The sequence below is a fragment of the Anolis carolinensis genome, chromosome 1, assembly GCF_035594765.1.
Source record: "Anolis carolinensis isolate JA03-04 chromosome 1, rAnoCar3.1.pri, whole genome shotgun sequence".
Lineage (NCBI taxonomy): Eukaryota > Metazoa > Chordata > Lepidosauria > Squamata > Dactyloidae > Anolis > Anolis carolinensis.
The window spans coordinates 361,115,683-361,143,404 of NC_085841.1; the positions used below are offsets into that span (position 1 = coordinate 361,115,683).

At 41.5% G+C, this 27,722-nt stretch overlaps 1 protein-coding gene across 5 annotated transcripts in view; it reads right to left on the bottom strand.

The window, feature by feature from the left end:
- Positions 1-8,255: 8,255 nt before the first annotated feature.
- Positions 8,256-27,722, bottom strand: part of fbxo34 (F-box protein 34) — an 84,899-nt gene continuing 65,432 nt past the window's right edge. For 3 of the 5 annotated variants that reach the window (XM_062968659.1, XM_008118347.3, XM_003225787.4), the window contains 2 exons: positions 11,997-12,203; positions 8,256-11,001 (listed from right to left, as the gene is read on the bottom strand). In XM_062968659.1, coding sequence (XP_062824729.1) covers positions 8,913-11,001; positions 11,997-12,076 — 2,169 coding nt within the window. In that variant the 5' untranslated portion in view covers positions 12,077-12,203 and the 3' untranslated portion in view covers positions 8,256-8,912. The other 2 variants (XM_062968661.1, XM_062968660.1) reach the window with 2 other exon arrangements.

Sequence of the window (27,722 nt, forward strand, 5' to 3'; positions counted from 1 at the left end):
CTCAGGATGGCAGTAAGCCATCTTTCCAAGCTGCTCCGTGCTAAATCTCTCCTAAGTTATCAGAAATAACTTTTGATTTAAAGCTTACCGTAAAAGGAATAGCAAGGGGTTGGGTTTCTTGTAAATTCAGTTTGGATTATTTCAGATTTCTGGATAAGAGATGCTTTAAGTCCAAAACTGTCCAACTGGGTAGCCAAGATAGTAACACCTTTGCTTTCTGACAGCTCGATGCCCACAAGCTGTTTCACACACAAAAGTACTGCAAAATATTGGATGTAAAATTAGGCTGTATTTATAAGGTGTATATCAGTGTTTCTCAACCTGGGGATCGGGACCTCTGGAAAGGGGTGTTGCGAAGGGGTGTCATCAAAAACCATCAGAAAACATATTTCTGATGGTCTTAGGAACCCCATTGGCAGAGAAGGCTGGATGTAAGTGAGCTAGCTACAACTCCAAAACGCAAGGTCAATGCCCACCAAACCCTTCCAGTATTTTCTCTTGATCATGAGAGTTCTGTGTGCCAAGTTTGGTTCGATTCAATCATCGGTGGAGTTCAGAATGCTCTTTGGTTTTAAGTGAACTATAAATCAGGAGCCCCGGTGGTGCAGTGTGTTAAAGCGCTGAGCTGCTGAACTTGCAGACCAAAAGGTCCCAGGTTCAAATCCCGGGAGCGGAGTGAGCGCCCGCTGTTGCTCCAGCTTCATCCAACCTAGCAGTTCGAAAACCTGTCAATGTGAGTAGATCAATAGGTACTGCTCCGGCGGAAAGATAACGGTGCTCTATGCAGTCATGCCGGCCACATGACCTTGGAGGTGTCTACGGACAACGCCGGCTCTTCGGCTTAGAAATGGAGATAAGTACCAACCCCCAGAGTCAGACATGACTGGACTTTAGGGGAAACCTTTACTACAACTTCCAAATGACAAAATCAATCCCCCTAACCCCACCAGCATTCAAATTTCAGCATATCGGGTATTTGTGCCAAATTTGTTCCATATTCATAGTTGTTTGGGTTCATAGTGCTCTCCGGAGGTAGGTGAACTACGTCTCCCCTAAATCGCTGACAATTCCACCCAATTTCCTCCAGTATTTTCTGTTGGTCATGGGGGTTGTGTGGGAAATTTGGCCCAAATCTATCATTGGTGGGCTTCAAGGGGCTTTTGATTGTAGGTGAACTATAAATCCCAGCAACTACAACTCCCAAAAGACAAAATAAATGCCCCCCACCCCTGCCAGTACTAAAATTTGGGCATATAAGGTATTTGTGCCAAATTTGGTCCAGTGAACGAAAATACATCCTTCATATCAGAGATTTACATTACGATTCATAACAGTAGCAAAATTAACGGCTATGAAGTAGCAACGAAAATAATTTTATGGTTGGGGGTCACCACAACATGAGGAACCGTATTAAGGGGTCACAGCATTAGGAAGGATGAAAACCACTGGTGTATATCGATATGGATGGAGCACCCAGGGGCACAATGGGTTAAACCTTTGTGCCAGCTGGACTGCTGACCAAAAGGTTGGTGGTTCGAATCCAGGGAGCGGGATGAGATCCGTTCTGTCAGCTTTAGCTTCCCATATGAAAGAAGCCTCCCACAGGATGGTAAAACATCAAACACCCAGGCGTCCTCTGGGCAACGTCCTTGAAGACAGCCAATTCTCTCACACCAGAAGCAACTTGCAGTTTCTCAAGTTGCTCCTGACACACACAAAAAATGAGACATAGATGTATTTTGTGTTTAGACTGCAATCCCATTTCCAATCTGAAAAAAAATATCAAAAATCTCAAACACTTCTGGTCTCAAGCATTTCAATAAGGGAAAGTCAACCTGTAGTGGTAACTCTGACACTTTGGGGCATTTATCGATACGGCCTTTTTATCCTGCCTTAAGGAAGAGGAGGAAAATTGGGGAGAGGAAAGAGAAACTGGGGCATCTTAAAATCAGCCTGGTGCCCTCCAAATTGGGGAAATTGAGAGGTAAACAAAATGATGCACAAAGTATTGTTATTTTTGAAACATCAATTATGTTATCGCACAACAGGTCTTTTGTTTATATACAAAATATACAGGTACAACTTATCTCTATCCTGAACAAATGTCCTTATTTATATAGATTTCAAATGTGAGGCATCAATCTCACCTAGATAAACACAACAATCCAATATATTGACGAAATACGTCTGATGATTTAAAAAGTCACTTATAAGAAGAGTTCTATTCGGTGGCCAAGGTTACAACAAGGTGTCCTGGGTCGTATCCCTTGTTTCGGTGTTTGCAACACCTAAGAAGGTCTCACATTTGAAATCTGTATAAATAAGGACATTTGTTCAGGATAGAGATAATTCGTACCTGTATATTTTGTATATAAACAGTAGACCTGTCGTGCAATAACATAATTGAGGTTTCAAAAATAACAATAACATAATACCTCGTGTATCTTAGTTATAGATATCCGTGTTCCGGGTATACAAAATGAACCAGGTCCCATAGACAGAACATACTGTATATTAATGTGTTGTCGAAGGCTTTCATGGCCGGGATCACAGGGTTGTTGTATGTCTTTCGGGCTGTGTGGCCATGTTCCAGCATTCTCTCCTGACGTTTCGCCCACATCTATGGCAGGCATCCTCAGAGGTTGTGAGGTATGGAGAAAACTAAGCAAAGAGGTTAATATATATCTGTGGAAAGTCTAGAGTGAGAGAGGTCAGTGTGAATGTTGTGTAGTTAATCACTTTAATTAGCATTGAAAAGCTTATCTGCTGTCTTCTTCCTGCCTCTGGGGCATCCTTTGTTTAGAGTCGTTAACTGCCCTTGGTTGATTCATGTCTGGAAATCCTCTGTTTTCAGAGTATTGCTTTTTATTTACTGTTCTGATTTTTGAGTTTTTTAATACTGGTAGCCAGATTTTGTTCATTTTCATGGTTTCTTCCTTTCTGTTGAAGTTGTCCACATGCTTGTGGATTTCAATGGCTTCTCTGTGTAGTCTGACATGATAGTTGTTAGAATGGTCCAGCATTTTTGTCAGGAAACGTCAGGAGAGAATGCTTCTGGAACATGGCCACACAGCCCGAAAGACATACAACAATACTGTATATTACTTTGGGGGCTGTTTTGCTTGGAAACAAAGCAAATGGAAGCGATGATAACGGTGAACCCACTGAAGGGGAAAGTATAGAGAATCCTTTCTTTCTTTCCGACAACCCAGTAGGGTTCGGCCACTGACGCAAAATGCTGGCATTCAGGACACATAAAACAATAAGCTTCTTCATCCGATGCACGATTAACCAGTGGAACTCACTGTCACATGATTTTCAAAGGATGCTACATTGAGGAGGGGGTTAGTCTTGTTTTCTGCTGCTCCAGAGACAAACGCACAGCGGAGCAGTGGATTCAGATTGCAAGAAAAGTTATTCCACCTGAAGGAAGAACCTCTTTATTTTTTTTGTAAAATATTCTTTATTTAAGTTTTTACAATATATACATATAAAAGAAAAAGGAGAATTGGGGTCAAGAAGGTGGGGCAGAGAAAAAAAAGAGGGAGAAAAAAAAGGAAAAAAAGGGGGGGGGGAGAGGGAAACAGGAGGATGGAATAGAGGAGGTTTTGGCTTCCAGGTCAGTCCCAATGGTTGTTGTTGTTATTATGTTGTTTTTATTTTTTGTCTTATATGTCCTTATTCTTTGGTGTTTACCCTCATTCTTTTCTTGATTTTTTTTAATCCTTTTCTCTTTAGACCATATTAAGGGGAGTAGATGTTTCTCTTGTCACATGTTCTTTCATTCTTCTTTTCATTTCTTCTATTCTATTTTTTTAATTTTTAAGTAATTCTCTACTTGGCTACAATCAGTTTCTTTCCTTGGTCTTCCTTGTTGCTAAGCCATCAAAAAGGTCAGTCTGTCCATATTTTTTATTTCTAAAATTTTAACAAGCCACTCAGCTGTTGGAGGGATTTTATTTTGTTTCCAGTATCTGGCATATGTAATTCTGGCAGCTGTTGTCAAGTACCGTGTTTCCCCGAAAATATGACAGTGTCTTATATTAATTTTTGCTCCCAAAGATGTGCTAGGTCTTATTTTCAGGGGATGTCTTATTTTTCCATGAAGAAGAATTCACATTTATTGTTGAACAAAAAAATGAACATATATTATATACTATGCAGTAGTTGTCATCACAATCCAACATAACCAGACAAACTGTGAATCCTATCAAGAATTTCCTGTTACTACCATTATTTCCATGTACAAGTGGTATGTACATTTACCAATCCTGCATGCTCTGATGTTCTGTTTGGCAGGCACCGGGCATGCTTCCAAACAAAAACTTTGCTAGGTCTTACTTTTGGGGGAGGTCTTATATTTAGTAATTCAGCAAAACCTCTATTAGGTCTTATTTTCCGAGGATGTCTTATTTTCGGGGAAACAGGGTATGTTAGTATCTTTTCTTCGTTTGATCCAGGGGGTATTTTGGAAATAGTCAGTTGATAAATTTCTGGTGTTTTCCGAAATTTGGTATCCAAAATTTCCTGCGTACATTCATGAACTTTATTCCAGAAATCCTTCGCCATTTTGCAATTCCACCAAATATGATGGTATGTTCCCTCTTCTTCGCCGCATTTCCAGCATTTTGTATTTGCTGTTTTGTTTATTATTCCAATTTTCTTAGGTGTAATATGCCATCTATACAGCATTTTCATCCAATTCTCTTTCAAATTGTATGAGTATGTGAATTTCAATTTCCTGTTCCAACAGGCTTCCCATTCTTCCATAAGGATGGGTCTTGAAGGAAGAACCTCTTGATGAGCTGTTCAACATTGGAATATGTGGCCGCCTGGGGATCTGGTGATCTCCTCTGGAGGTTTTGAAATAGATGGTCATCTGTTGGGAGGGCTTGGATTGTGTATTCCTGCATGGCAGAAGGGAGTCGCTCTCTTCCAAATCTAGTGATAACTCCAAACTTGAATGGCTTTACATGATAGTTAGATAAGTTCAGAGATGTTAGTTATGACTCCCAATGAGGATTGCTATCTGGTATATAAGAATCTCAGATGCCATTGGTCTGATTCAGCTCGATGCATATGTTCCACCAAGCGTATATTCTCTTGTTGCTACAATCCTTACATATCCAAACAATCCGCTTGGTCCTTTTGCCTTTATTCAAGACCTTCTGGGATGGGGAAGCTGAGATTCTGCATTCGGTAGCGAATAATGCACAATATCTATAATAATGCAGAACAAAATGTATGTGTATATATACACTTAAAAACTCCCACAAATTATAATACAAATCAGGATTCTACAACTCTATATTAGAGTACTTCTCATCAAAAAAATAGCTTTCAAAATATCGTCAACAATGGTACAGTTTCCATGTCATAATCTTAACACAGTATACTATTGAAGGACATAAAGAGACAACCAAGTCCATATTGTTCCTGGAGTTGCGTGGTCCTTCAATAGTATACTGTGTTAAGATTATGACATGGAAACTGTACCATTGTTGATGATATTTTGAAAAGCTATTTTTTTTTATGAGAAGTACTCTAATATAGAGTTGTAGAATCCTGATTTGTATTACAATTTGTGGGAGTTTTTAAGTGTATATATACACATACATTTTGTTCTGCATTCTGCATTCGGTAGCCAAAATCCTTGACTCGACACCTCTCTTGCACTGTGTCATTTATACCATCGTGGAAACTGCAACACTGCAAAAACACAGGTGCAGCGATATGCAATACTGCTATTGCTTTTGTAAGCATTGAATGAATATAGTTGTTGACGACCAGCCAAAAATGCCTACCTGCTTATGTAAGGGAACTTAAGCATGCCAAAGAGCAAATCCAGATCACCTGGGGGACATCCAGAAGGTTGTCAGATGTTTGGTAGAATTAAAAAAAAAACCTTTGCCCATCCTGAAATAGAAGTAACCAAAGGTAGACAGAATTGGGAATCTAGTCCTTGTTCCTGCAAACAAATCACTGCCCTCAGCGTTTTCTCAAAAGCACTTTGTTCTTCCAAATTGAAATAACAGATGCTCCTCGGCATTGCTATTTCACTTTCAAACACCAAAACGTGGGGTTCTACTATTTAAAAAGAAGGCACATTGTTGTTGAAAGCGAAGAAGCATCAACACTTGTATAGAGAACAATCATGGGCAGAGGGAACTCTGCGATCTTGTTTTTCACCTGTTTCTCAAATCTCTATCTCAAGGTGTTTAGTGAGCTTTATTATCCTTTGTCACACCCTGGACTCTCCACAGATATATATATTTTTCCTTTCCTTGCCTAGTTTATCCATGACTCACAACCTCTGGGGATGCCTGCCATAGATGTGGGCGAAACGTCAGGAGAGAATACTTCTGGAACATGGCCGGACAGCCCGAAAGACATACAACAACCCTTTATTATCCTTTGTTTGAAGGCTTCTTTCTGCCTCAAGATGCCTTGCTCACAGACATGAGAGTCAACATTAGGGACTCTTTTATCAAAATTAGGTGACTTAGTCTATCTACTCTTTCGTCTGAGATGTATTACCTGCAACATTGTGTTTTGACCTTTTAAAAGCTTTATGAGAGCACCCTGTGTGTATTCTCTCCTGTTCCTTACCAGATACAGACTGGGGGACGATGCCTGGCTCGAAAGCAGTACGTGTGAAAAAGACCTTGGAGTCCTCGTGGACAAGTTAAACATGAGCCAACAATGTGATGCAGCAGCAAAAAAAGCCAATGGGATTCTGGCCTGCATCAATAGGAGTCTAGTGTCTAGATCCAGGGAAGTCATGCTACTCCTCTATTCCGCCTTGGTCAGACCACACCTGGAATCACACCGTGTCCAATTCTGGGCACTGCAATTGAAGGGAGATGTTGACAAGCTAGAATGTGTTCAGAGGAGGGTGGATAAAATGATCAAGGGTCTGGAGAACAAGCCCTATGAAGAGCGGCTGAAAGAGCTGGGCATGTGTAGCCTGTAAAACAGAAAGCTGAGAGGAGACATGGTGAGGACCATGTATCAAGATGTGAGAGGAAGTCTTAGGGAGGAGGGAGCAAGCTTGTTTTCTGCTGCTCTGGAGACTAGGACGGGGAACAATGGCTTTAAACCATTGGCACAGCTGCCTAGTAACCAGCTGCAATAAATCTCTACTGACCGAGAGGTCATGAGTTCGAAGCCCGGGTCAGGTTAAGCCCCCGACCATTAAATAGCCTGGCTTGCTGTTTACTTAAGCAGCCCGAAAGACAGTTGTATCTGTCAATTAGGAAATTTAGGTACGCTTTATGCAGGAGGCTAATTTAACTAATTTACAACACCATAAAATGCCAGCAGTACGTGGAAAGGAATGAGGAAGTACAGCACTCGGTGTCACTCATGGATGATGAAGCAACAGCTCCCCCTGTGGCCAGAATCGAGCATACCCTCATGAAGCTGGAAATGTTAAAATTGCCCGTGTGTGTGTCTATACTGTATGTTGTCTGTGTGATGGCATTGAATGTTTGCCATATATATGTTCATTGTAATCCGCCCTGAGTCCCCTTCGGGGTGAGAAGGGCAGAATATAAAAATTGTATGTATGTATGTATGTGTGTGTATGTATGTATGTATATATATATATAGAGTCTCACTTATCCAACACTTGCTTATCCAATGTTCTGGATTAGCCAATGCATTTTTGTAGTCAATGTTTTCAATACATCATGATATTTTGGTGCTATATTCATAAATACAGTAATTCCTACATAGCATTACTGCATATTGAACTACTTTTTCTGTCAAATTTGATGTATAACATGTTTTGGTGCTTAATTGGTAAAATCATAACCTAATTTGATGTTTAATAGGCTTTTCCTTAATCCCTCCTTATTATCCAACATATTCGCTTATTCACTTATCCAACATTCTGCTGGCCCGTTTATGTTGGATAAGTGAGACATACACACTCAGGAACAAAAATCGTGTTACATAGTGTTATTGATCATCTTTATAGCCCACCTACAAAACACAATGCTCACTATAGTAATCTGGGAGATGGAGAATATGGATTCCTTTTTCGAGACTACCACTCCCAAAATCGAAGTGGGCTGCAGTTCTGGGCCTTGCAGTCCAAGACAGGAACATCTTCAAACCTTGATGCTCTGCACCCCACTCCAAATCAGGCAGAAGGAGAATATGGGTCACTTTCATACATCCTGGGCATCTGCAATACTTGACAAAAAGGAGGTAGAGTAGAGGAGGGGGGGAATGATTTAAGGAAAGGCAGATTGAGAATGCACATTTTATTTAAGTAAAAAAACAAAGCAAACAAAAACCAGGTAAGGTGGACACAGTAGACCAGAGCTCTTCTTAATACTCTTTTCCTACAGAATATTCCTCTTTTGATCAGTTCCCACCCTAAGATATAACAAATATTTGTTCTAAGTCTAGTTTTAGGTTGTCCAGTTAAACCATCTTTTTTTTTTTTGAAGATTTGTTCTTTTTTATCTATTTAGAGTTTCCTTCCAGAAACAATTTTTAATATATATATTTTATATATATATATTTATATATATGTATGTATACTTTATACAGGATATACAGACTGAGAACAAGACACTTTAAAACACGGGACTGTAGCCGCAACACTCTCAAATAGCTGCGTTGTAGCAAATTAACGCTTGTTCGACACTCTCGGGGACAAAAAAGAGATTTGAGAGCTTTATTTCTGTACAGAGATGGCCTCAACACACGACATGTCCTCTAAAAAGGTCAAAAGGCTTTTGTGATTCGAAAAATATGTGCAGTTTCGTAGCCCTGTGGAAAGGGAAAAAAAGGAAACAACCACCCACAAACTATATACAGTGTAAACATCACACAAGGCGTGGAGTCCTCCTCCTCCTCCTCTTCCTACCACCAAAGCGTGTGGCTCTCGAAAGGATGCCCTAACAGTCCTCCTCAGACTCCCTGGATTTCTTGTGAAGCGTGCGGTTAAAGCTGTGGCAGGCGGGGACCCAGTGATTGTCGTGGAGACCCAACTTGCACCCGGGGACGCTCTTCTGGGACCGGTGGCAGCACATCCAGTATCCGGGGCCGTAGGGAAGCGCTTGGCAATAGGGCTTCGGGTGCCACCGGCAGAGAGAGACGTCCCCCCGAGAGTACTTCTTCTTGCACTGCTTGCAGGGGTCTTCCCTGTAGCGGGGGTCGCGGACCCAGCGGGAATCCGCCGGCCGGATGTTGTAGTACTCGATGATGAACTTGAAGTAGACGCAAGTGCATTTGAGGGCCACCAGGCTCCGGGTGGGCAGCAAGGCAAAGATCTTGACGATGATGTGGTGGGGCAGGAAGGCCAGGTACTGCTGGGGCTCCAGAAGCTGCTGGATCTTGAAGCGGGTCTCTAAGAAGTCGTGCGACCGCTGCCTCTTCAGAGCGGAAGAGCCGAGCGTCTGCAGAGCGCTCTCCTCTGGAGGGAGTTCGGGGAATTCGCCAGAAACGCAATGAGCGGAAGAGAGCTCCTTACCTTGAGCATCATCCGCTTGATGTTCTTCTGAAGGCCGCTCTTGAGAGATTTCACACTCAGAAAGCAGCAAAAACAATCTCCCCGGCACGGCGTCTTCACCAAAACTGGAGTCAGAAGGCTGGCTCTTCCTACGACCTTTCTCCGTCCTGGTGACTGATATGCAAATACTCACAGACTCTGTTACACGAATGTTTGAATTCACAACTGGCTCTTGAGATGTACAGCTGAGAACGGTGTTCTTGCTACATGAGGAATGTGGGCACGCCTGAGCAATGGCTGGATATGCTGAAAGGTGAGAAAGCCTGGAGATCATTGCAGTATCTGAGTTTCCTTGGTCAAGATGAAGGTCTTTCCTCACTTCTGGGGCACCAACGGATGGAGATGGCTGCTCAGGGGATGGACCTTCCCATCCGCTGTCTTCTGCTGAAGAGCTGTGCTGAGATTTCCATTGCTCCCCTACCTCCTCATCGTTGTGCTCTTCCTGCCCAACAGAAGACACTTTCTCGGCACCAGTTTCAGGTGCTGCTCCGCTGACCAAAAGCACCCGCCCCACATTCCGCCGGAAACTGTTGTTCCGGGACAGGCTCCCTGCCTCTCGCTCGCTCTGGCGCCTCAGGCATTCCGATTCAAGCTTTGCGACCATTTCCAAAACACGCACCGGCTCGGCTTGTGGCCCACTGTCACCGCTGCTGCCACCTCCACCATTTCCTTGGCAGGGTGCCTTTTCAGACGGCGACTCATCAGCTCCAACGGCAGAGAAGGATACGGGGGCAGAGGAGGCAGTGGCTTTCAGCTGCCCTGGGAATCTGATTACGGCAGAGGCACTGGGGCAATTTTTGGCGCAACCGCCCAGTAAAAGGCTGGCTCTCTGTTCTAGGAAAGCGACCATCTCAACGACCGACAGGGGCCGGGTCGGGAAGCCCCCCTCCCCAGCTTCATTCACATTATGTACGGAGCAGTGCTCAATGCTGCAGGCAAATGGCTCAGGCTGGTGGCACCTCCCACTGGCTTCCCTCATCTTTTCCAGGTGGACCTTGGCCCTTTTGATATCGAGGGATTTTTTCCTCCGCTTCGTCGCCCTCCTGTCGATGTCCCAGCTGCTTTTGTTCTTCATGGAGGACACCCGGTGGTCACTGCACTGCTGGGCGGCAAAGAAGGCAATTTTTTCCTTGGTGTTCCCCGGTTTCACAACCGCCCAGATATCAAGAGGTGCTTCCCCATCGTCACCCTGGTGAATGGTGGCAGGCTGGGCGGCTCTCCTCTCCTTGACGCTGGGCCCCTCCGCATGGCTTTGGCTGCCGGTCCTGACACAGAGGATGTTGGGGGAGATGCCGCGCAGGGGCTTTCGGAGAGAAGGGCTGGGGAAAAGGCTCGGCGAGGCGCTGGCGGGTTCCTCCTCACTGGCCCCCCTTTGCTGGCTCATGGGTGGGTTTCGTGGGGAGTCCAGGCTTAAGTCAAGAGATCGCTCCTTCTTCTGCAACTTGAGATATGGCTTTAAGTGCATGCCAGATATTCTAAGGAAAGGGAGAAGACACAGAAATCACATGTCTGTTAAAGAACCATGGTACCTAAGATTGGATGTCCCCCACAACATTCCCACAAAGAAGCTAGTAAAATTTGGGCTAGATAATATTTCTGTTAGGGAAACTGGGAATTGGTTAACTGGCCAAACCCAAAGGGTGCTTCTGTCCAATTGATCCTCTTCCTCATCAGGTCCAGGGCTATTCAATATCTTTATCAATGATGAATAGAATATTCAATGATGAATAGAAGGCATGATAATCATCCTGCAGATGACACCAAATTTGGGTGGTGGTGGTCAGGATCAGAATCCAAAATGACCTGAACAAATTGACGAGCTGGGTCAAAATGAACAAAATGGAATTCAACTGGGAGAAACGTACAGTACTACACTTTGGTGACAAAACCAAAATGCACAGATATAGGATGGCGGGGAGGGGGGGATAAATGGTTTGAAAACAGTCCAGTTTTGGGTAAAGCAATTCAAGAAGGATATGGGAAAGGTAGGCAGTGTCCAGAGAAGGGCCACCAAAATGATCAAAGCTTTGGAACCAAGCCCTAGGAGGAGAGTCTTAAGGAGCTGGGTATGTTTAGCTTGGAGAACACAAGGTTCAGTGTGGACACCGAGAGCCATGTTTAAATACTTGTCACATTAAGGAGGGACAAGCTTGTTTACTGCTGCTCTGGAGACTAGGACATGGTACAACAGATTCAAATTATAGGAAAATGTCAGGAATTGTGACATAACAGGCTTCCTGGCATTAAGAGTTATTTGACAGTGGAATATGCTGCCTGAGAATATGATGGAATCTACTTGTCTGGAGGTTTTGAATCAGAAACTGTATGGGAAGCTATCAGGAGTGCTTTAATTGTGGTTTCCTGCATGGCAGAATGGGGTTGGACTGAATGGCCCTTGAGATCTCTTCCAACTCTATGTTTGCATGATTTAGAATGATTTGGATGGGCAGAGAGCCTTGGTCTACTATACCGTTTGACTGGGTGGAATGTGGAGGACGTGGAATTCAGCAGTTCCCGGTGGAGTCCAGCTCGGCAGGAACTCTTCATCATAACTCCCTGCTCCTCCACCTGCGGCAGGCCGTCACAGCCAGTCCATCTCAGCCCTCCGCTGGGGCTCCTGCACCCGCTTGTCTCGCCCCACACAGTGGCCAACCAGGTCTTTGGCACCTACAAAATGCTGAGGCAAAAGAATAAAAATGAGAGATGTGGTTAGGTCACGTCAGGAATGTAGCCTGTGTAATGGGAAAGGAAACCACATTCTACTAAGTCATGCATAGGCAAACTTGGGCCCTCCAGGGGTTTTGGACTTCAATTCCCACAATTACTAACAGCCGTATTAAGTCAGACAAACCCATTTTAGTACAAGTTGAGTGAATCTTATGCAAAATGCTTGGGATATAAATGTTTTTGGTTTCAGATATTTTTGAGTTTTGGAATACCTTTACTTCCAGATATGTATTTAATCCGATATCTTGGAAATACGATCCAAGTTTAAATACAACATTAATCTATGTTTCATATACACTTTATACACATGGTCTGAAAGCAATTTCATATAATATTTTGATAATCTTGTGCACTAAATAAAATTTGTCTACACTGAACCATTAGAAAACAAAGGAGTCACAATCCTAGCCATCCTGTGGGTGATTTTGCAATATTTTGGGTTCCGTATAAGGGATGTTCAAGCTGACTCCCCCACCCCCCAAACACACACCAGACAAAGGACTTTCTCTACACAAACCAGATGACCTACTATGTTCTATGCACCAAAGTTCAAATCCCCATTCAGCCATGGAACCCACTGGGTGACCCTCTGCCAAAATTATGCCAAGAAAACTTTAGGGTTGCTAAAAATCAGAAATGACTTGAAGGCACACAAGAAAAAAACAATAATTTTTCTTATGTCCCTGAAGACCACCAATCTATCAAGCTCTGGATGAAAAGTTCAAATATAGCATTAGCAATATTGCACTCTACTAGAGATACCTGCATGGACATGGAAAATCCTCAAGCAGGATGCTTTTTCCAGCAGTCTTACTACAAATACCTGCTAATGTTCCTCAGTCAAGAGCTTTCATGGCCAGTTAGTATCATACCCACACCAGCATTCCCTCCAGAATTGTGCACTAAAAAAAGGTGCAAAAGGCACCCTTAAAATCCTATTTCACATTTCCTCCCAAACTTCATTCATGTCTTCAATCTGATGATGGTATGAATCCCATCAGAGACACTACCTTCAGGATGAGGTCCAAAACCTCCAGTTGCACCAACTAGAATGGGCAGGAGACTAAAGACCTAGTGCAAATTAAAGCTGAAACCCAATGTGAGCAGAACAAGACCAAGAGGTATCATTTGCACTTGGAGGAAAAAATATTTCCTCTCTGGGATAGGGAAGGCAACTTTATAAAATATCAACTTATGTTTTGTCCATCCAGCTAAAATGAACTACTTTATTTGGCAAAGTACATTATCTTCTCATCGTTTTGTTTCATATTTGTGATTTATCACTATTCATACTCTCGTTTATGCCAATGGTCAACATCTGTGGCAAAACATATGAGAAAAATCTGTCAGAAGACTTACTGCACAAAACCTTTTACCTTAGAAGTTTTCACAAGACAGTTTTCTGCTCTGAGAGAAGCACGATTGGACTTCTGAATGAAATTTATGACAAAAAACTGCAAGGTCGATTTGCCATTATTTGCCTTGCCATTAAACTGTTTTGTACAGGACCAGCTTATGATTCTTCAGCTGAGAGATCGTTCAACAGAATGACAAATTCATTGAAAATGTGGCAAAGGAGCACAACTAGTCAAGGGCAACTCAATCATCCAACACATTTGTGTTTCAAATCTGATTTACCTTATTTATTTATTTATTTATTTATTTATTTATTTATTTATTTGCTACATTTATATGCCGCCCTTCTCACCCCGAAGGGGACTCAGAGTGGCTTACAAATTAAATTTACATACAATATTATATTGTTAGCATAGTACAATACTGGTAATAAATTACTATATTGTACTGTATCAATATATTGTAATATTATTAGTAATATTACATGTAAAATATAATATATAATTAATATTATTTTATTGTATTATTAGTATTATATTGTATTACAATATTATGAATATTATATGTATATACAATATGTTATAATTATTATATATTATTGTAAATTATATATAAATTTGAGTTACTGAAACTATTGAAAAATTCCCACCAACAAAAGCTTGAAAATATAAATTGAGGCAATTTTGGTATTACTGTAAGTTTTTATTATGTAAATCCATACAGATTTTTTAAATACAGTAGTCTCACTTATCCAACCTTCACTTATCCAACGTTCTGTATTATCCAACGCAGTTTGCCTTTTAGTACTCAGTGTTTTTGTAGTCAATTTTTCAATATACTGTGAAATTTTGGTGCTAAATTTGTAAATACAGCTACAGTAGAGTCTCGCTTATCCAACGTAAACGGGCCGGCAGAATGTTGGATAAGTGAATATGTTGGATAATAAGGAGAGATTAAGGAAAAGCCTATGAAACATCAAATTAGGTTATGATTTTACAAATTAAGCACCAAAACATCATGTTATACAACAAATTTGACAGATAAAGTAGTTCAATACACAATAATGCAATGTAGTAATTACTGTATTTATTAATTTAGCACCAAAATATCACAATGTATTGAAAACATTGACTACAAAAATGCATTGGATAATCCAGAACGTTGGATAAGTGAGACTCTACTGTATTACTATGTAACGTTACCATGTAGTGAACTGCTTTTTCTGTCGATTTGTTGTAAAATATGATGTTTTGGTGCTTAATTTGTAAAATCATAATGTAATTTGAAGTTTAATAGGCTTTTCCCGAATCCCTCCTTATTATCCAACATTTTCACTTATCCAACATTCTGCCAGCCCGTTTATGTTGGATAACTGAGACTCTACTGTAATTATAAATGCTGCCTCCAATGGTGTATTTAGGAAGACATTCCTGGTCTTGCTGAACTATGACAATTTCACTGTGACGCTTTTCTCCTGGCACCTAGTTTCGCACAATTCTGCACATTTTCCAAGTTCCTTCCAGGAAAATGGCCAAACTGGGAGGGAAAGGAGCAACTTTCCAAGGAGAAAGAAAATATGGACCCCAGCCCACTTTAGTACATCAATATAACAGATTTTGCCTCACCAGGGGGTAAAAAAATAAGTAAAGGTGGCATTCCAGAACAACAAATAGGGAATGTTTATGCAAAACAGGCTGAACGTTTGACTAAAATAATAAACACAATAAAATACAAATAAGTGGACTTGCCCAGACACACACAAAAGGGGCTAAAGGAGTTCATTTCTAGAAAAATACTGCACAGAGATAACAGATAACACACAGGCCATGATAGTAGTATCTGAGAACAACAACACTTGGGACTCCACTACATAGAGGCAGCGCTGAGATCCTGCCACCGAAAAGCAGCAGACAATGCCCCATCTGTTCCATAAAGATAACACGTAAGAATTCATTGCTTATCTTCCACCCTCCAGCAAAATACAGGGGCATTTTCCATGCAGCTGGTTAATGTTCAGTAGCACGAAGCTTGCCAGTGGTGCTATTCCGCAGATATGGGCTATCATGGCACCTGTTTTGTGGTTTCTGCCTGCATCGCCATGTTAAGGTCAGAGCTCCACCAATGTGATCCCTGCCAGACTGCATTACCCACAAGTCCTAGCACAAAGGCCAAGGGCTAGAGCATGATAATATATAATAATAATAATAATACTATTTGTATTCCGTCCTATCTCCCCAAGGAGACTCAGGGCAGATTCCAACATACAACGGCAAACATTCAATGCCTCCGTAAACAAGCAAATACTGAGATAAAATCCCAGAGAAACCCCACATATAAAAATAACATTAAAACCTATCAATTTAAAGTCTAACATCAATAAATTAAGCTACATGTAGTCAAACAAAATTATATAATAACATAAAATCCAAACAATCATCCACATTAATTTACAACAACCAACTAGAGTTCACAGTGTGGGTTGGTTACGTGTTCAAACGATGGGAGATGTACCTCAACAGCATCTGAACTCGAGAGTTTCCAGTCCTGCTTTGCATGACCCCATGTTTACAGAAAACTTCCAAAATCTCACAGCTTATCTAATCATTAAGGGGCCCACTTTGAGGCTCCAGCACAGCCTATGGGTCAGTCCTGCTCTATTTTCCATGCAGAACACGCAAGGCAACTGTAAAGACATAAGATGGCTTACCAACATTACATATGAAGGAGGTCTAGGAGTCTTAGTAGGCCACATGGGTAAAAAGTGTGATGCAGCAACTAAAATCACTAATTCAATTTTAAGCTGCATCAACAGGAGCTCACCTAGAATAACAACTCTCTTCTGCTTTGGTCAGAGCTCACCTAGAATAACAACTCTCTGCCCAGGTCTGGGCACCAAAATTCAAGAAAGACATGGATAAACTTGAATATTTCTAAAGGATGGCAGTTAAAATAGGAAAAGATCTGGAAACCATGGATTCCTTTGAGGAGCAGCTAAGGAAAGGCTGCTCAAAGTCTGAAATGACTTGAAGGCACATAACAACAATCCTAATTAACTTGACTGTCTCATCTGCCAAAAGCAGGCCCACACTTTGCATGGAAACACTGCAAATTTATGTTGGTTGAAATTGTTCTTAATTTTAAATATTGTATTGTTCTTTCATGTTTTTTGCAGTACAAATAAGATATGTGCAGAATGCATAGTAATTTGTTAATGGTTTCCCCCCCCCCCCCCAAAACTATAGTCCCCGTCCCGTCCCGTCCCCCCAATGAACTGGCCATCTGTTTAAAAAGTTTGAGGACCACCTACTTAGACATTACTACAGAAATACTTGAGTACAAAAACTGCATTTTTGGGTTGTTATGTGTTTTCAAGGCTGTATGGCTGTGTTCAAGAAGCATTCTTTCCTGACATTTCACCCACATCAGAGGTTGTTGAAATCTGTTGGAAACTAGGCAAGTGGGTTTTATATATCCCAACAAAGGACTCCCCCAGGCAGGAATCAACCAGGCTTTGAAGTTGCAGGGCTTTTCAATGCTAATCAAGGTGATTAACTGAAACATTCACACTTGCCTCCAACAGAAAAGAGTTCTTTCACCCATCCTGAATATTCCACAGATATATAAACCTCCTTTGTCTAGTTTCCAACAAACCTCAACAATTTCTGAGGATGCCTGCCATAGATGTGGGCGAAATGTCAGGAGAGAATACTTCTGGAACATGGCCATATAGTCCGAAAAATTCACAGCACCCAGTGATTCCGGCCATGAAAGCCTTCGACAACACACTGCATTTTTTATTTTTCATTTTTGAAGAGGTCCAATGAATCTGGAAGGTTGATTGCAGTCATCCAAATGTTTAACACACTGTGCCCCTGGTGGCACAGTGTGTTAAAGCGCTGACCTGCTGAACTTGTGGACCAAAAGTCCCAGGTTCAAATCCCGGGAGTGGAATGAGCGCCCGCTGTTAGCCCCAGCTCCTGCCAACCTAGCAGTTCGAAAACATGCCAATGTGAGTAGATCAATAGGTACCGCTCTGGTGGGAAGGTAACGGCGCTCCATGCAGTCATGCCGGCCATATGACCTGGAGATGTCTATGGACAACGCCGGCTCTTCAGCTTAGAAATGGAGATGAGCACCAACCCCCAGAATCGGTCACGACTGGACTTAAACGTCAGGGGAAACCTTTACCTTTTTAAGTGTTTCAAGCCTGACTAACAAAAGCATAAGGGAGACTTTGAATGGTGGCTTTTACAAACTCAAATTCTAATGTATTTTTAAAAGCTAGAAAAGAAAAAAATCAGTGCTCTGCACGTTGGTGAGACAGAACATGCCATCCCTTCGGAAAATGCTGAGGGGGTGGCGATCAGTAGGTAGGTACACTCATTCCTCTGTCTTATATGTTTGCTTAAAGCATGAAAACCCAAAGACCACATGCAATCCTTCCTGGGGAACACCCATGGCTCTGGGCAGCTTAACAGCTCCGCACACACTGGGTGGCTATTCTTACAAGAAATTAAGGTGGGCTTTTGCTGATATCCGGATGCTGCAGACACAAATCCCTCGGCTTTAGAAAAGGGAAATAAAAGAAAGAGATGTGGTAGAATGAAAAGGAGATCAGAAGAGAAGCTGCACAAAATGGTGCAGCATCAACTGTGCCAAAGGGACAGCCTTTGAAACACCCCAAATCTTGCTTCTCTCATTTTAAAAATGTACTTAATGGCACCACTGTCTAGATGCAGGTCGGTTAATGTCAGGAAATCTCTCTTTTTGTGTGTGTAGCTGCTCCTTTTCTAACTTATGGCAACCTAAGGCGGTCCGAACATGGGTTTTTATTAGAAAGATTTGTTGCATCAGTATGTTTTATTCCAGACCCAGTAACCAGTTTCTGGGTAGTACAATGGATCCTTGGTATCTCCTGGACCCCCCCCCCCCAAATGGATATCACAATCCATGGATGCTCAAGTTCTGTTATATATAATGGGCAGTAAAACATTGCCCTATAAAATGTTGATCTGTGACATGGTGGAAGATAGAGCAGGATATGTCCTCATATCAGCAGCATAGTGCTCAGAACATGGCAAAAGAGAGTTTGCTTTTTTGGATTTCCCACTTTAAGATTTTTCCTGTGGTTGGTTGAACCTGTGGATATGTAGTGTCGACTGTAATTGACTGTCCCACAAAGGAAAGTAGTTCTTGTTCTCAAGGAGGCCTTACACCAGTTTCTGGCCAGCAACCCTACAGAGTAAGAGAGGTCATTCTAGTTGGATGTTGGAGAAACAGTCCATGTAAAAGGGATCTTGGAGTCTTAAACCAGTTTCTGGCCAGCAGAACATGAGTCAACAGTGTGATGTGGCAGCTAAAAAATCCAATGTGATTGCAGGGTACATCAATAAGCACCTAGTGTCTAGATTGTGGGAAACCATAGTCCCATTATATTCTGCTTTGGTCAGATCCCACCTGGAATAATAATCCTGTCTCCAGTTCTGGGCAAAGCAATTCAAGAAGGATATGGACAAGATGGAAGGTGTCCAGAGAAGGGTCATCAAAACGGAAACCATAAATCTCTGTTAGGAGTGATATATGGGGATGCATATGTTTAGCTTGGAGAAAAGAAGTTTGAGAGGGGATATGATAGCTATTCTTGAAATTTTGAAAGAACATCATATTGAGGAAGGGGCAAGCTTGTTTTCCACTCGTCTAGAGACCAGGACACAGAGCAATGGATTCAAATTGCAAGATTTCCTGATGCTAAGAGCTTTCAACAGTAGAATATGCTACTTGGGTGTCCAGTGAAGTCTCCTTCTCTGAAGGTTTTTAAGCAGAGGCTGGTTGGATGTCTATTGGGAGGGCTTGGACTGTGTATTCTTACATGACCGAAGGGGATTGTACTGGGTGGTCCGGGGGGTCTCTTCCAACTCTATAAGTCTATGATTCTGTTTTGGAATGGCTCTCTGGGAGGTGGGAGATGTAATCCAACATACCCAGGAGCCACAAGATTAGAAAAAAATGCCTTTAACATACTAATTTTGTGCACCTCTTCTGTTTAAAACATTTTATACACCTACATCGAACATCTGGAACAGTGACTGCATAAAAATCTCAGCTGTCACCAGTTCTGCTAAGAGGAAAGATTAATTGTGACAACACGCTTCTGCAGGCTGATATCCTTCAGATATGTCAAAACTGCCAAAGGGCAATCTACAGTACTTGGGAGACATGGAACTATACTTTTCATCTGCTCCTATGGCACTTTTGTGAGGAAAGAAGTAGTATTGCGAGGAGGGAATGGAGTTGGACTGGAAAAGTGGGACAGTTGTTCCCCACACAGTGATAGCCAAAGCAGGAAAATGGGTGGGGGAACTGAGAGCAAAAAACCTCAGTGAAATAATAGGCATGGGGAAATGCAATTATTTAACCAAACCCACTCCTCATTTTCACTCAGCCCTTCTGCCCAAGAGAGCCGGGAAAGGACTGCAAAATGTATGTGGCTCAAAACTGCCATCAAACAAAGAAAACAGCAGGGTAAGGACTGAGAAAATGTCACCCATCACTAAATACCAATGGCTCGACACTTAAACCAAAAAAAATGTTTGCCCACAAACACAAAGATATACAATGTCAATGATAAACCAACTGTTACAGACAGTATAGATTAGTATTAAATAACATACAATTGGTACACACAAATGCGTTAAGACACAAGACTGGCATTCGGCTTTTTTTCTCCAGGTCACAGCCAAAGGTGAGGAGGAAAGAGGAGGAAAAGGAGGAGGGGTGGAAGAAAATGTTGTTGTTGTTCCAAAGGACCCAGGAAGTGGGAGAGATACAAGGGGATAATGAATAAGGTCAAGCGGCTGGACAGGTTAAACAAGAAAAATAAGAATATACTTTCCACAGCCCAAAGATAACCCCTGGGTGAATTTACTGGTGAGGTGGCCCTTCCAGAGAAAGAACCACCAGTTCTTTATCAGTTTTATATCCTGCTTTCTCCCAGAACTTTGACTCCTCGGAGTAAAAGCAGGCAAAAAGCTACAATGCTAACACCACAACATTAAAACACCATGAAATTTCAAGTGCAACTTACAAACATACCAATATAGAAACTCTGCAACCTGTCCATTAACCAACACCCCACCTCTTTGTCTGCAGTTTGAAACTGGAGCTAGGTGTGTTGTTCTTTGGAACTGGACAGCACTAGGTTCAACAAGAGCAACCTGACAGTAGTGTTTGCCTTGGACTTATGCCGACACAAGGAAGCACGGTTGGTTGGAGTTGGATTAAGGGCTCTCCAATCGTCATTGCCTGAAGAAACACCTGTGGGCCCATGCAACCCTCCTCCCATTTGCTCCTTTCAAGCTGTTTTTCCTCCTTATACCTCCTTTCTCGGCGCTTCAGCTGATCTCAATACGAATGACCCATTTTACGGCTATAGTAATTTTTTATGCATGTAATTAGGTTGGAAGGGGGGAGAGAGAAAATGTGGTAAATCAAAAATGTCCAACCAGAAAATTCAATTAAAGCTGCTATCTCTTCTGGTAATCAAAGCAGCCCAGAGCTGATGGGGCATTCGGAAAGCCATCAGCTCCTTTCCGAGATTCAAAACAAAGGAGGATCAAAGCTTAGGAGATGCCAAGAGATTTCTGTGCTAAAGGCACGCTCCAGAAAGATCACACGAAGGCTTTGGGCTGAAAAACAAACAGAAAATCAATTCCAAGATTTCTCATTTTCCATCAAAAGGAGGAGGAAGTGACAGATTCACTTAAAGAATGCGAGGGCGTTCGTGCTCCATTTTTCACCTATTCTTTCGTGTTCGCTTTAATAAATGGGTGTTGAAGGAAGTCATAAAAACCTTTGGCATTCTTGGAGAAAGAGTTTGAAGTTCCTTTTGAAAGAAAGTTTTTTATAAGATGATGTACAGGTAGTACTTGACACCAGAAAGGCAGAGCTGTATAAAGGCAGCTCTAATAAACGCTGGAAATGTGAGCACAAGTTGGGGCATGTTATCATATATGGTGGTCTTGCAAAAAGGCCCAAATAAAGTGGACTCAAATACAAGTGATGTTGGATGAAACCATGAAGCAGAATTTCATTTGTTGGGAATGTTGGGCAATCAACTAGAAAGAAAGCATGGAAGATCACTACAATATATGATAAATGAAGTGATAATAATCTATGCTCAGAGATGGAAGGAACCCTTTAACCCAGTGCAAAATGAACAGCTGAAGATCTATGAATTAGCTGAGATGGACAAACTGATGATACTGATGAAGAAGAAATCCTTGACCAACTTCAAGAAAGATTGGGACTTGCTTATCCCTTTTTCACAACAGCGATGGGGACAAATTTCATGAATGGATTTCTGAATTAGAAGGGTGGTATTAAAAGTAAAAGTGTGGTTATATAGTACTATCTGACGGGAGTAGAATAAGGTAAAAAATCAAGACACAATGAGTGTGAGGTTTATAGAATAGATTCTGTAGTTGTGTGTTTACTGTGTGTATGTCAATGTAGGCACACACCAGATTTGTGTGTGTTTTAGATCTAGTTTTGTGGTCAAATAGGTGTTTAGTCTTAGTTATATACTAGCTTATGTACCTGGCGTTGCCTTGGTATACATTTTCTAATTCTTTTTATTAGAAATACTAAGAGTTAGCATTAAGATGTTACCAACTGCCCCAGTGGGAAATGTATACCCACACAATGGAACCTCTTATAAAATCACATAGGTATATCACGTTTGGTCCAGATCCATTGTGAATAGAATTCACATGGATCTCCAGATGTGCTGAACTACAACTCCCATCGCCCTCTATCAGTTCCCCTCCAAACCTGACTAATATTTTAAGTTGGCTCATGATGAGTATGTGTACCAAGTTTGGTCCAGATCCATCAAGCCATGTAGAAACTTGTATTTGTTTATTTATTTATTATATTTATATCCTGCCCTTCTCACCCTGAAGGGGACTCAGAGTGGTTTACAAATAATATTTACATACAGTGTATTGTATCACTAGCACAGCACAACACTAGCACTATATATCAGCATATTCCATATTTATGGTACCAACCAATCAACATATATAGACAGATACCATGACAATCTACTTTTTAGTATTGTCTTTGTTCTTTGACATTCAAAAAGATTGTAAGTGGTTGCAAACACTGATAAGGGGGCATAAACTGTGTCGCTTCTGGAAGTCAAGATGGACAAGGGCAAACAGGAAACCTATGGATATAGGTAGCTGGAATATGATACAAAGAAGTAGAAAAGCTATTACAAATGGCTGAGATGGTCTTATAAAGGGGATTGTAAGTGCCCTTGGATGCCCTGACTTTTACTCAGATGTTGGGGGGCCGCCACACACGTGCCTTCGCATCCACCCGTGGCGCAACACATGGCAACTCAAGAGAAAGCCACGTGAAGCAACTGCAGTAGTCATCAAGTGACAAGCAAATGCAGCTCAAACGCCACCAAAATGACATGTGAGAAAAACGGAGTATTCATCACGCTGAATAATTCCCAGTGACAAGTAAACTGCCTCACATCTGATGTACTGTCTCACACCCACACTTCTTGAAAAACAGAATTGGAGGAGAGCTGGGATCCTAGTCAGTCATTTGCGGCAGAGCACAGTATTTTTTCAGAGCGATTTTCAGGTGGAAAGGCACTTCCGTTGCCAGAGAAAGCTGCCGTGCCAGCAGACTAAGAGGTGTCAACTTTATTTTCTTCCCCTCTTGTTCTACCATGGCCATTTTATTATGGTAGCTACTCCACTGCCTAGGCCAACATAGCTACACCTGACCTACAAGGACTACAACATTATTTTCCTCCATTGTTGGGAAGGCAACATAACCCCTGGGAATGCAGCCAGGGCCCCTAGCCTTTGTTTCCTTGCAATTCCACACAACACAACTGGGATAGTATTTTTGCACTATCCCAGGTGAAACTATAAACTTCCCTTTGGAAGTGAAATTTGGGCCAATCCTTTTTGTCGTTTTGGGGTATGAGACCTTCAGAAAAACCGTATCTACATGATTTAGACCATTGGCTCCCAAACATGGAATGTTTCAGAAGACATTTACTTTCTGTGGAACCCAGTTCTATCCCTGATTTGCTTAATCAAGAGATAATAGAATCCTAGAGTTGGAAGGCACGCCCAAAGGTCATCTAGTCCAGCCCCATTCTATCACAGAGGAACACGCGTTGAGGACAAAACAAAATCCAAGGACTTCCCTTTTTTCTCCATCTGGCACTGCTTTGTCCTGCTGATACCAGAGTGGATTATTTTCCAGCAAAGAAAGACGGAGCAATGCCATTTTTATCATTTTTATTGTCTTGTTGTTGTTGCAAGCAGACCCTCCCAGTCACCTCACCCAGACAGGAACTTGGAAAGAAGCACATCACGCCCTGCAGATCTTGGAAAAGTCCACACAGGGATGAAACAGTGCATTAGGCCACCAACAATTCCAGTTCAATGAGAAGGATTGCTTCCCAAATACTAACAAAAACACACAAAGGCAAAGCTCCAGCTACCATAAGCCTGTAACTTGCCATCTTCTTTGGAAGATCTTCTGTATGTCTCACCAACAAAGGATGCAGGTTGGCAGGGATTTTGCACCGTTTCCTAAAACATATAACAGCTTCCTAGAATCTTACAGCCTAAAACTGACAACAGGGTAGATAAAAGAAGAAAAGAAATGCATGAAAGCCAGCAAATGACCTCCTGACATAACAGAGTTTGTCACCATTTAAACTGACACAAAGGTTAATGCTATGGGATCATAAGGGCTTTCGTTTTAGTAGGTTTTTGACCTTCTCTGTCAAAGAGTGTTGGTGCCTCACCAAACTACAACTCCCAGATCTTCTCAACAGTCGAACATACAGATTCTTCATGCAGAATCCTGAAATATTCCAAAATCGTCCATGTGGGTACCTGAGATAGTGACACCTTTGCTTCCTGATAGTTCAATGTACACATACTTCATTTCATGCACAAAATGTATAAAATTACCTTCAGGCAATGTGTATGCGATACACATGAAACATAAATGCATTTCGTGTTTAGACTTGGATCCCATCTCCAAGCTATGTCATTATGACTATACATCCAAATACAAGTATTCCAAAGTCCACAACAATCCTAAATCCAAAACACTTCTGATCACTTCTGATTTTGGAGAAGGGTAGTCAACTTTTCTTGATGCTTTAATAAACTACTGTTGTTGTTTGTGTGCATGCTTTAAACTTGCTTTAATTACGTTGTGGGTTTAATGTTTCTTAATGGAAGGATGAGATTGAAAAATGAGATTGGAAATCTTATTTGGAGGTGTTTAAACAGAGGTTGGTTGGCCATCTATCAAGAGTGCTTTGTTTGGGTGTTCTTGCATGACAGATTGGTGTTGGACTGGGTGGTTTTTGGGTCCCTTCTAATTCTAGGATTCTAAATACGTAAATACAAAAATAAAATGGTAGGTACGAAATATTTGCTAATACTGTATATCCACATAACAAAAAGGGTTTATTTTTAAAATAACACTGGGTACATATTACTCCTAAGAGAAACCTACATTCTTCCAAAACGCATTTTAAAAAATCAGGTCACCAGGAGTACCATTATGGACACAATTTTAAGAAGTTGTTTCTTTGAACAAGGAAGAAAGGAAGAAAACACATGAAGTTAAAAATCCCCAAAAGACTTCATAATCTTGCGGATTACAGAACAATCTGGAGTCCTTTTCTCAATTCTTATGTCATTTTGTTGACAGTTTTGCAAAGGCTGTGTGACACACAGGTCAAATTCACATATTTTGCAATCGTCTAAAATGTATGACAATTGAAAGAAACACCTTTTAATTTAAACAAGGAATGGGGAAATATGTGGTCCTCCAGATAATATTTGTAAGTTGCATCTTCAGCAGTCCTCACAACTGGTTACACTGGCTAAGGCAGGTGGAAGCTGCAATGCAGCACCATTCAAATCTTTTAACTTTTGTACGTCTTGAATTGATTTTAAAATGTATTATATTATTTTAATTGTTTTGACATTGTGTGATATCTGTTTTTAACCTACTGCTTTAAGAAGCCGCTCTGGGTTCTGCTCTGGGAAAAAGGTGGCATATTAAAAAAAATCGTGTCAGGAGTGACTTGAGAAATTGTAAGTTGCTTCTGGTGTGAGAGAATTGGCTATCTGCCAGGACATTGCCCAGAGGATGCCCGGATGTTTTACCATCCTTGTGGGAGACTTCTCTCGTGTCCCCGCGTGGAGCTGACAGAGGGAGCTCATTCACACTCTCCCTGGGTTGGATTCGAACCTGCAACCTTCAGATCAGCAACCCAACCTTCAAGTCAGTGGTCTGCCAGCACAAAGGTTTAACTCATTGTGCGACCAAGGGCTCCAGGCATATTAATGTTAAAAAATGAATAAAAATACAACTCAGAAAGCAAGATTTTTCTAATCTTGGTTTAAATTAAATGGGACCATTTGTTTCCTAATCTGCTCCAAAACAAGAATTCTATCTTCCAGAACAGAAACACTGAAAAACCCATAACATGTATGCAAATGAAGCAGAACTGATATGCAAATTAAAAAGATCTGCTTACTATTATTCTTATTTCATATTGCTTTGGGCTAAAATTAGGGTCTTCTCATGGGGAGAAAAAGCGGTGTATAAACAAACATAATAATAATAATAATAATAATAATAATAATAATAATAATAATAATAATAATAATAATTCTAAATACATACTATCATTTATTCTCTTCCTACCGGCCACAGAGAGGAGCTCTTGGGCAAACTCAAAGCTTGCAAAAGTTACTATACTCAGATAGCTAGCCAATTCTGGGAAGTACAATCCAAAATCATAAATTTTGCAAACTACACTATCCAGCAAATCACTAGCAATTGTATGTATTCTATACAACAGAAACTCTTCCTTCTATCCTCTGAGAGCCAAATGACACATGAATACTTGAAAAGGTGACTATCTTCTGTTAATGAGTTTTCCAGTTTCTGGATGGCCAATACTGAAGAGACTGTAGGGCAAAACAGACCTCTGGCTTGGTCTGGCAAAGCAATTCTTAAGTCATTCACAATTTGCACATTTGCTGGAGGGAAAAGCTTGGTGGGTCATTTGTAAATGAAAGTGTGCTATGGAAAGTGTTTCCAGATGAAGTCTTACTCAGCCAAGAATGTTCCAATTCCCATCACCAAGCAGTCAAAAACTCTGCCACTTCCTTCTGTCTTCACAGCAATTGCAAATAATCAAGACACCATGTCCTTGACTTGGAAGGGATCTCCAATACTGGAGATCATGGTGGGCAAAGTGTGGCCCCCCGGGGTCTCAATAGGTGGCCCCTGATGTTTTGTTGAGGCCACACCAAAGTTCCCAGATTCATAATCTTAAAAATTGGTTAAATTTCAGGTGACTTCTTTTGCCTGAAAACTGCCCAAAAAAGTATGTTCTGTGTTGTTCAGACCCCATCTGGAATAAGACTGTGTTCAGTTCTGGGCACCACAAGTCATGTAGGGTATGGACACGCTTCCAGCATCCAGAGAAAGGTCAGCAAAATGGTCAAAGGTCTGGAAATGAAGCAGCTAAGGAAGTTGGGGGTGTTTCGCTTGGAGAAGAGAGGCTGAAAGGAGGCATGATAGCCATGTTTAAATATTGGAAAGGATCACACTGAGCAGGAGGCAGGCTTACTTCTGCTGCTCTAGAGGCAACACACAATGGAAGAGAGGGAGCAGTGGATTCAAGCTGCAAGAAAAGCAATTCCACCTAAACATCAGGAAGAACTTCCTGAGGGAAAGAGCTATTTGACATATGAGGGATATGTTACCTCATAGTCACCATCTCTGAAGCTTTCAAAACGGGCTGGATGGCCACCTGTAAAGACTGCTTTGATTGCATGATCCTGCATAGTCAAAGAGGTTTGGACTAGATGGCCCTTCCAACTTTATGATTCTATGACTATCATCTCTCCGCCCAAAAAACCATCCACAAATATGGCAGTATATTTTCGCCAAACTCCAAGAACACCGCAATGTCCCCACCCTCCAAAATGGCAAAAACCAAGCCAAAAGAGCAGCCTGAAGTGGCATTATATCACTT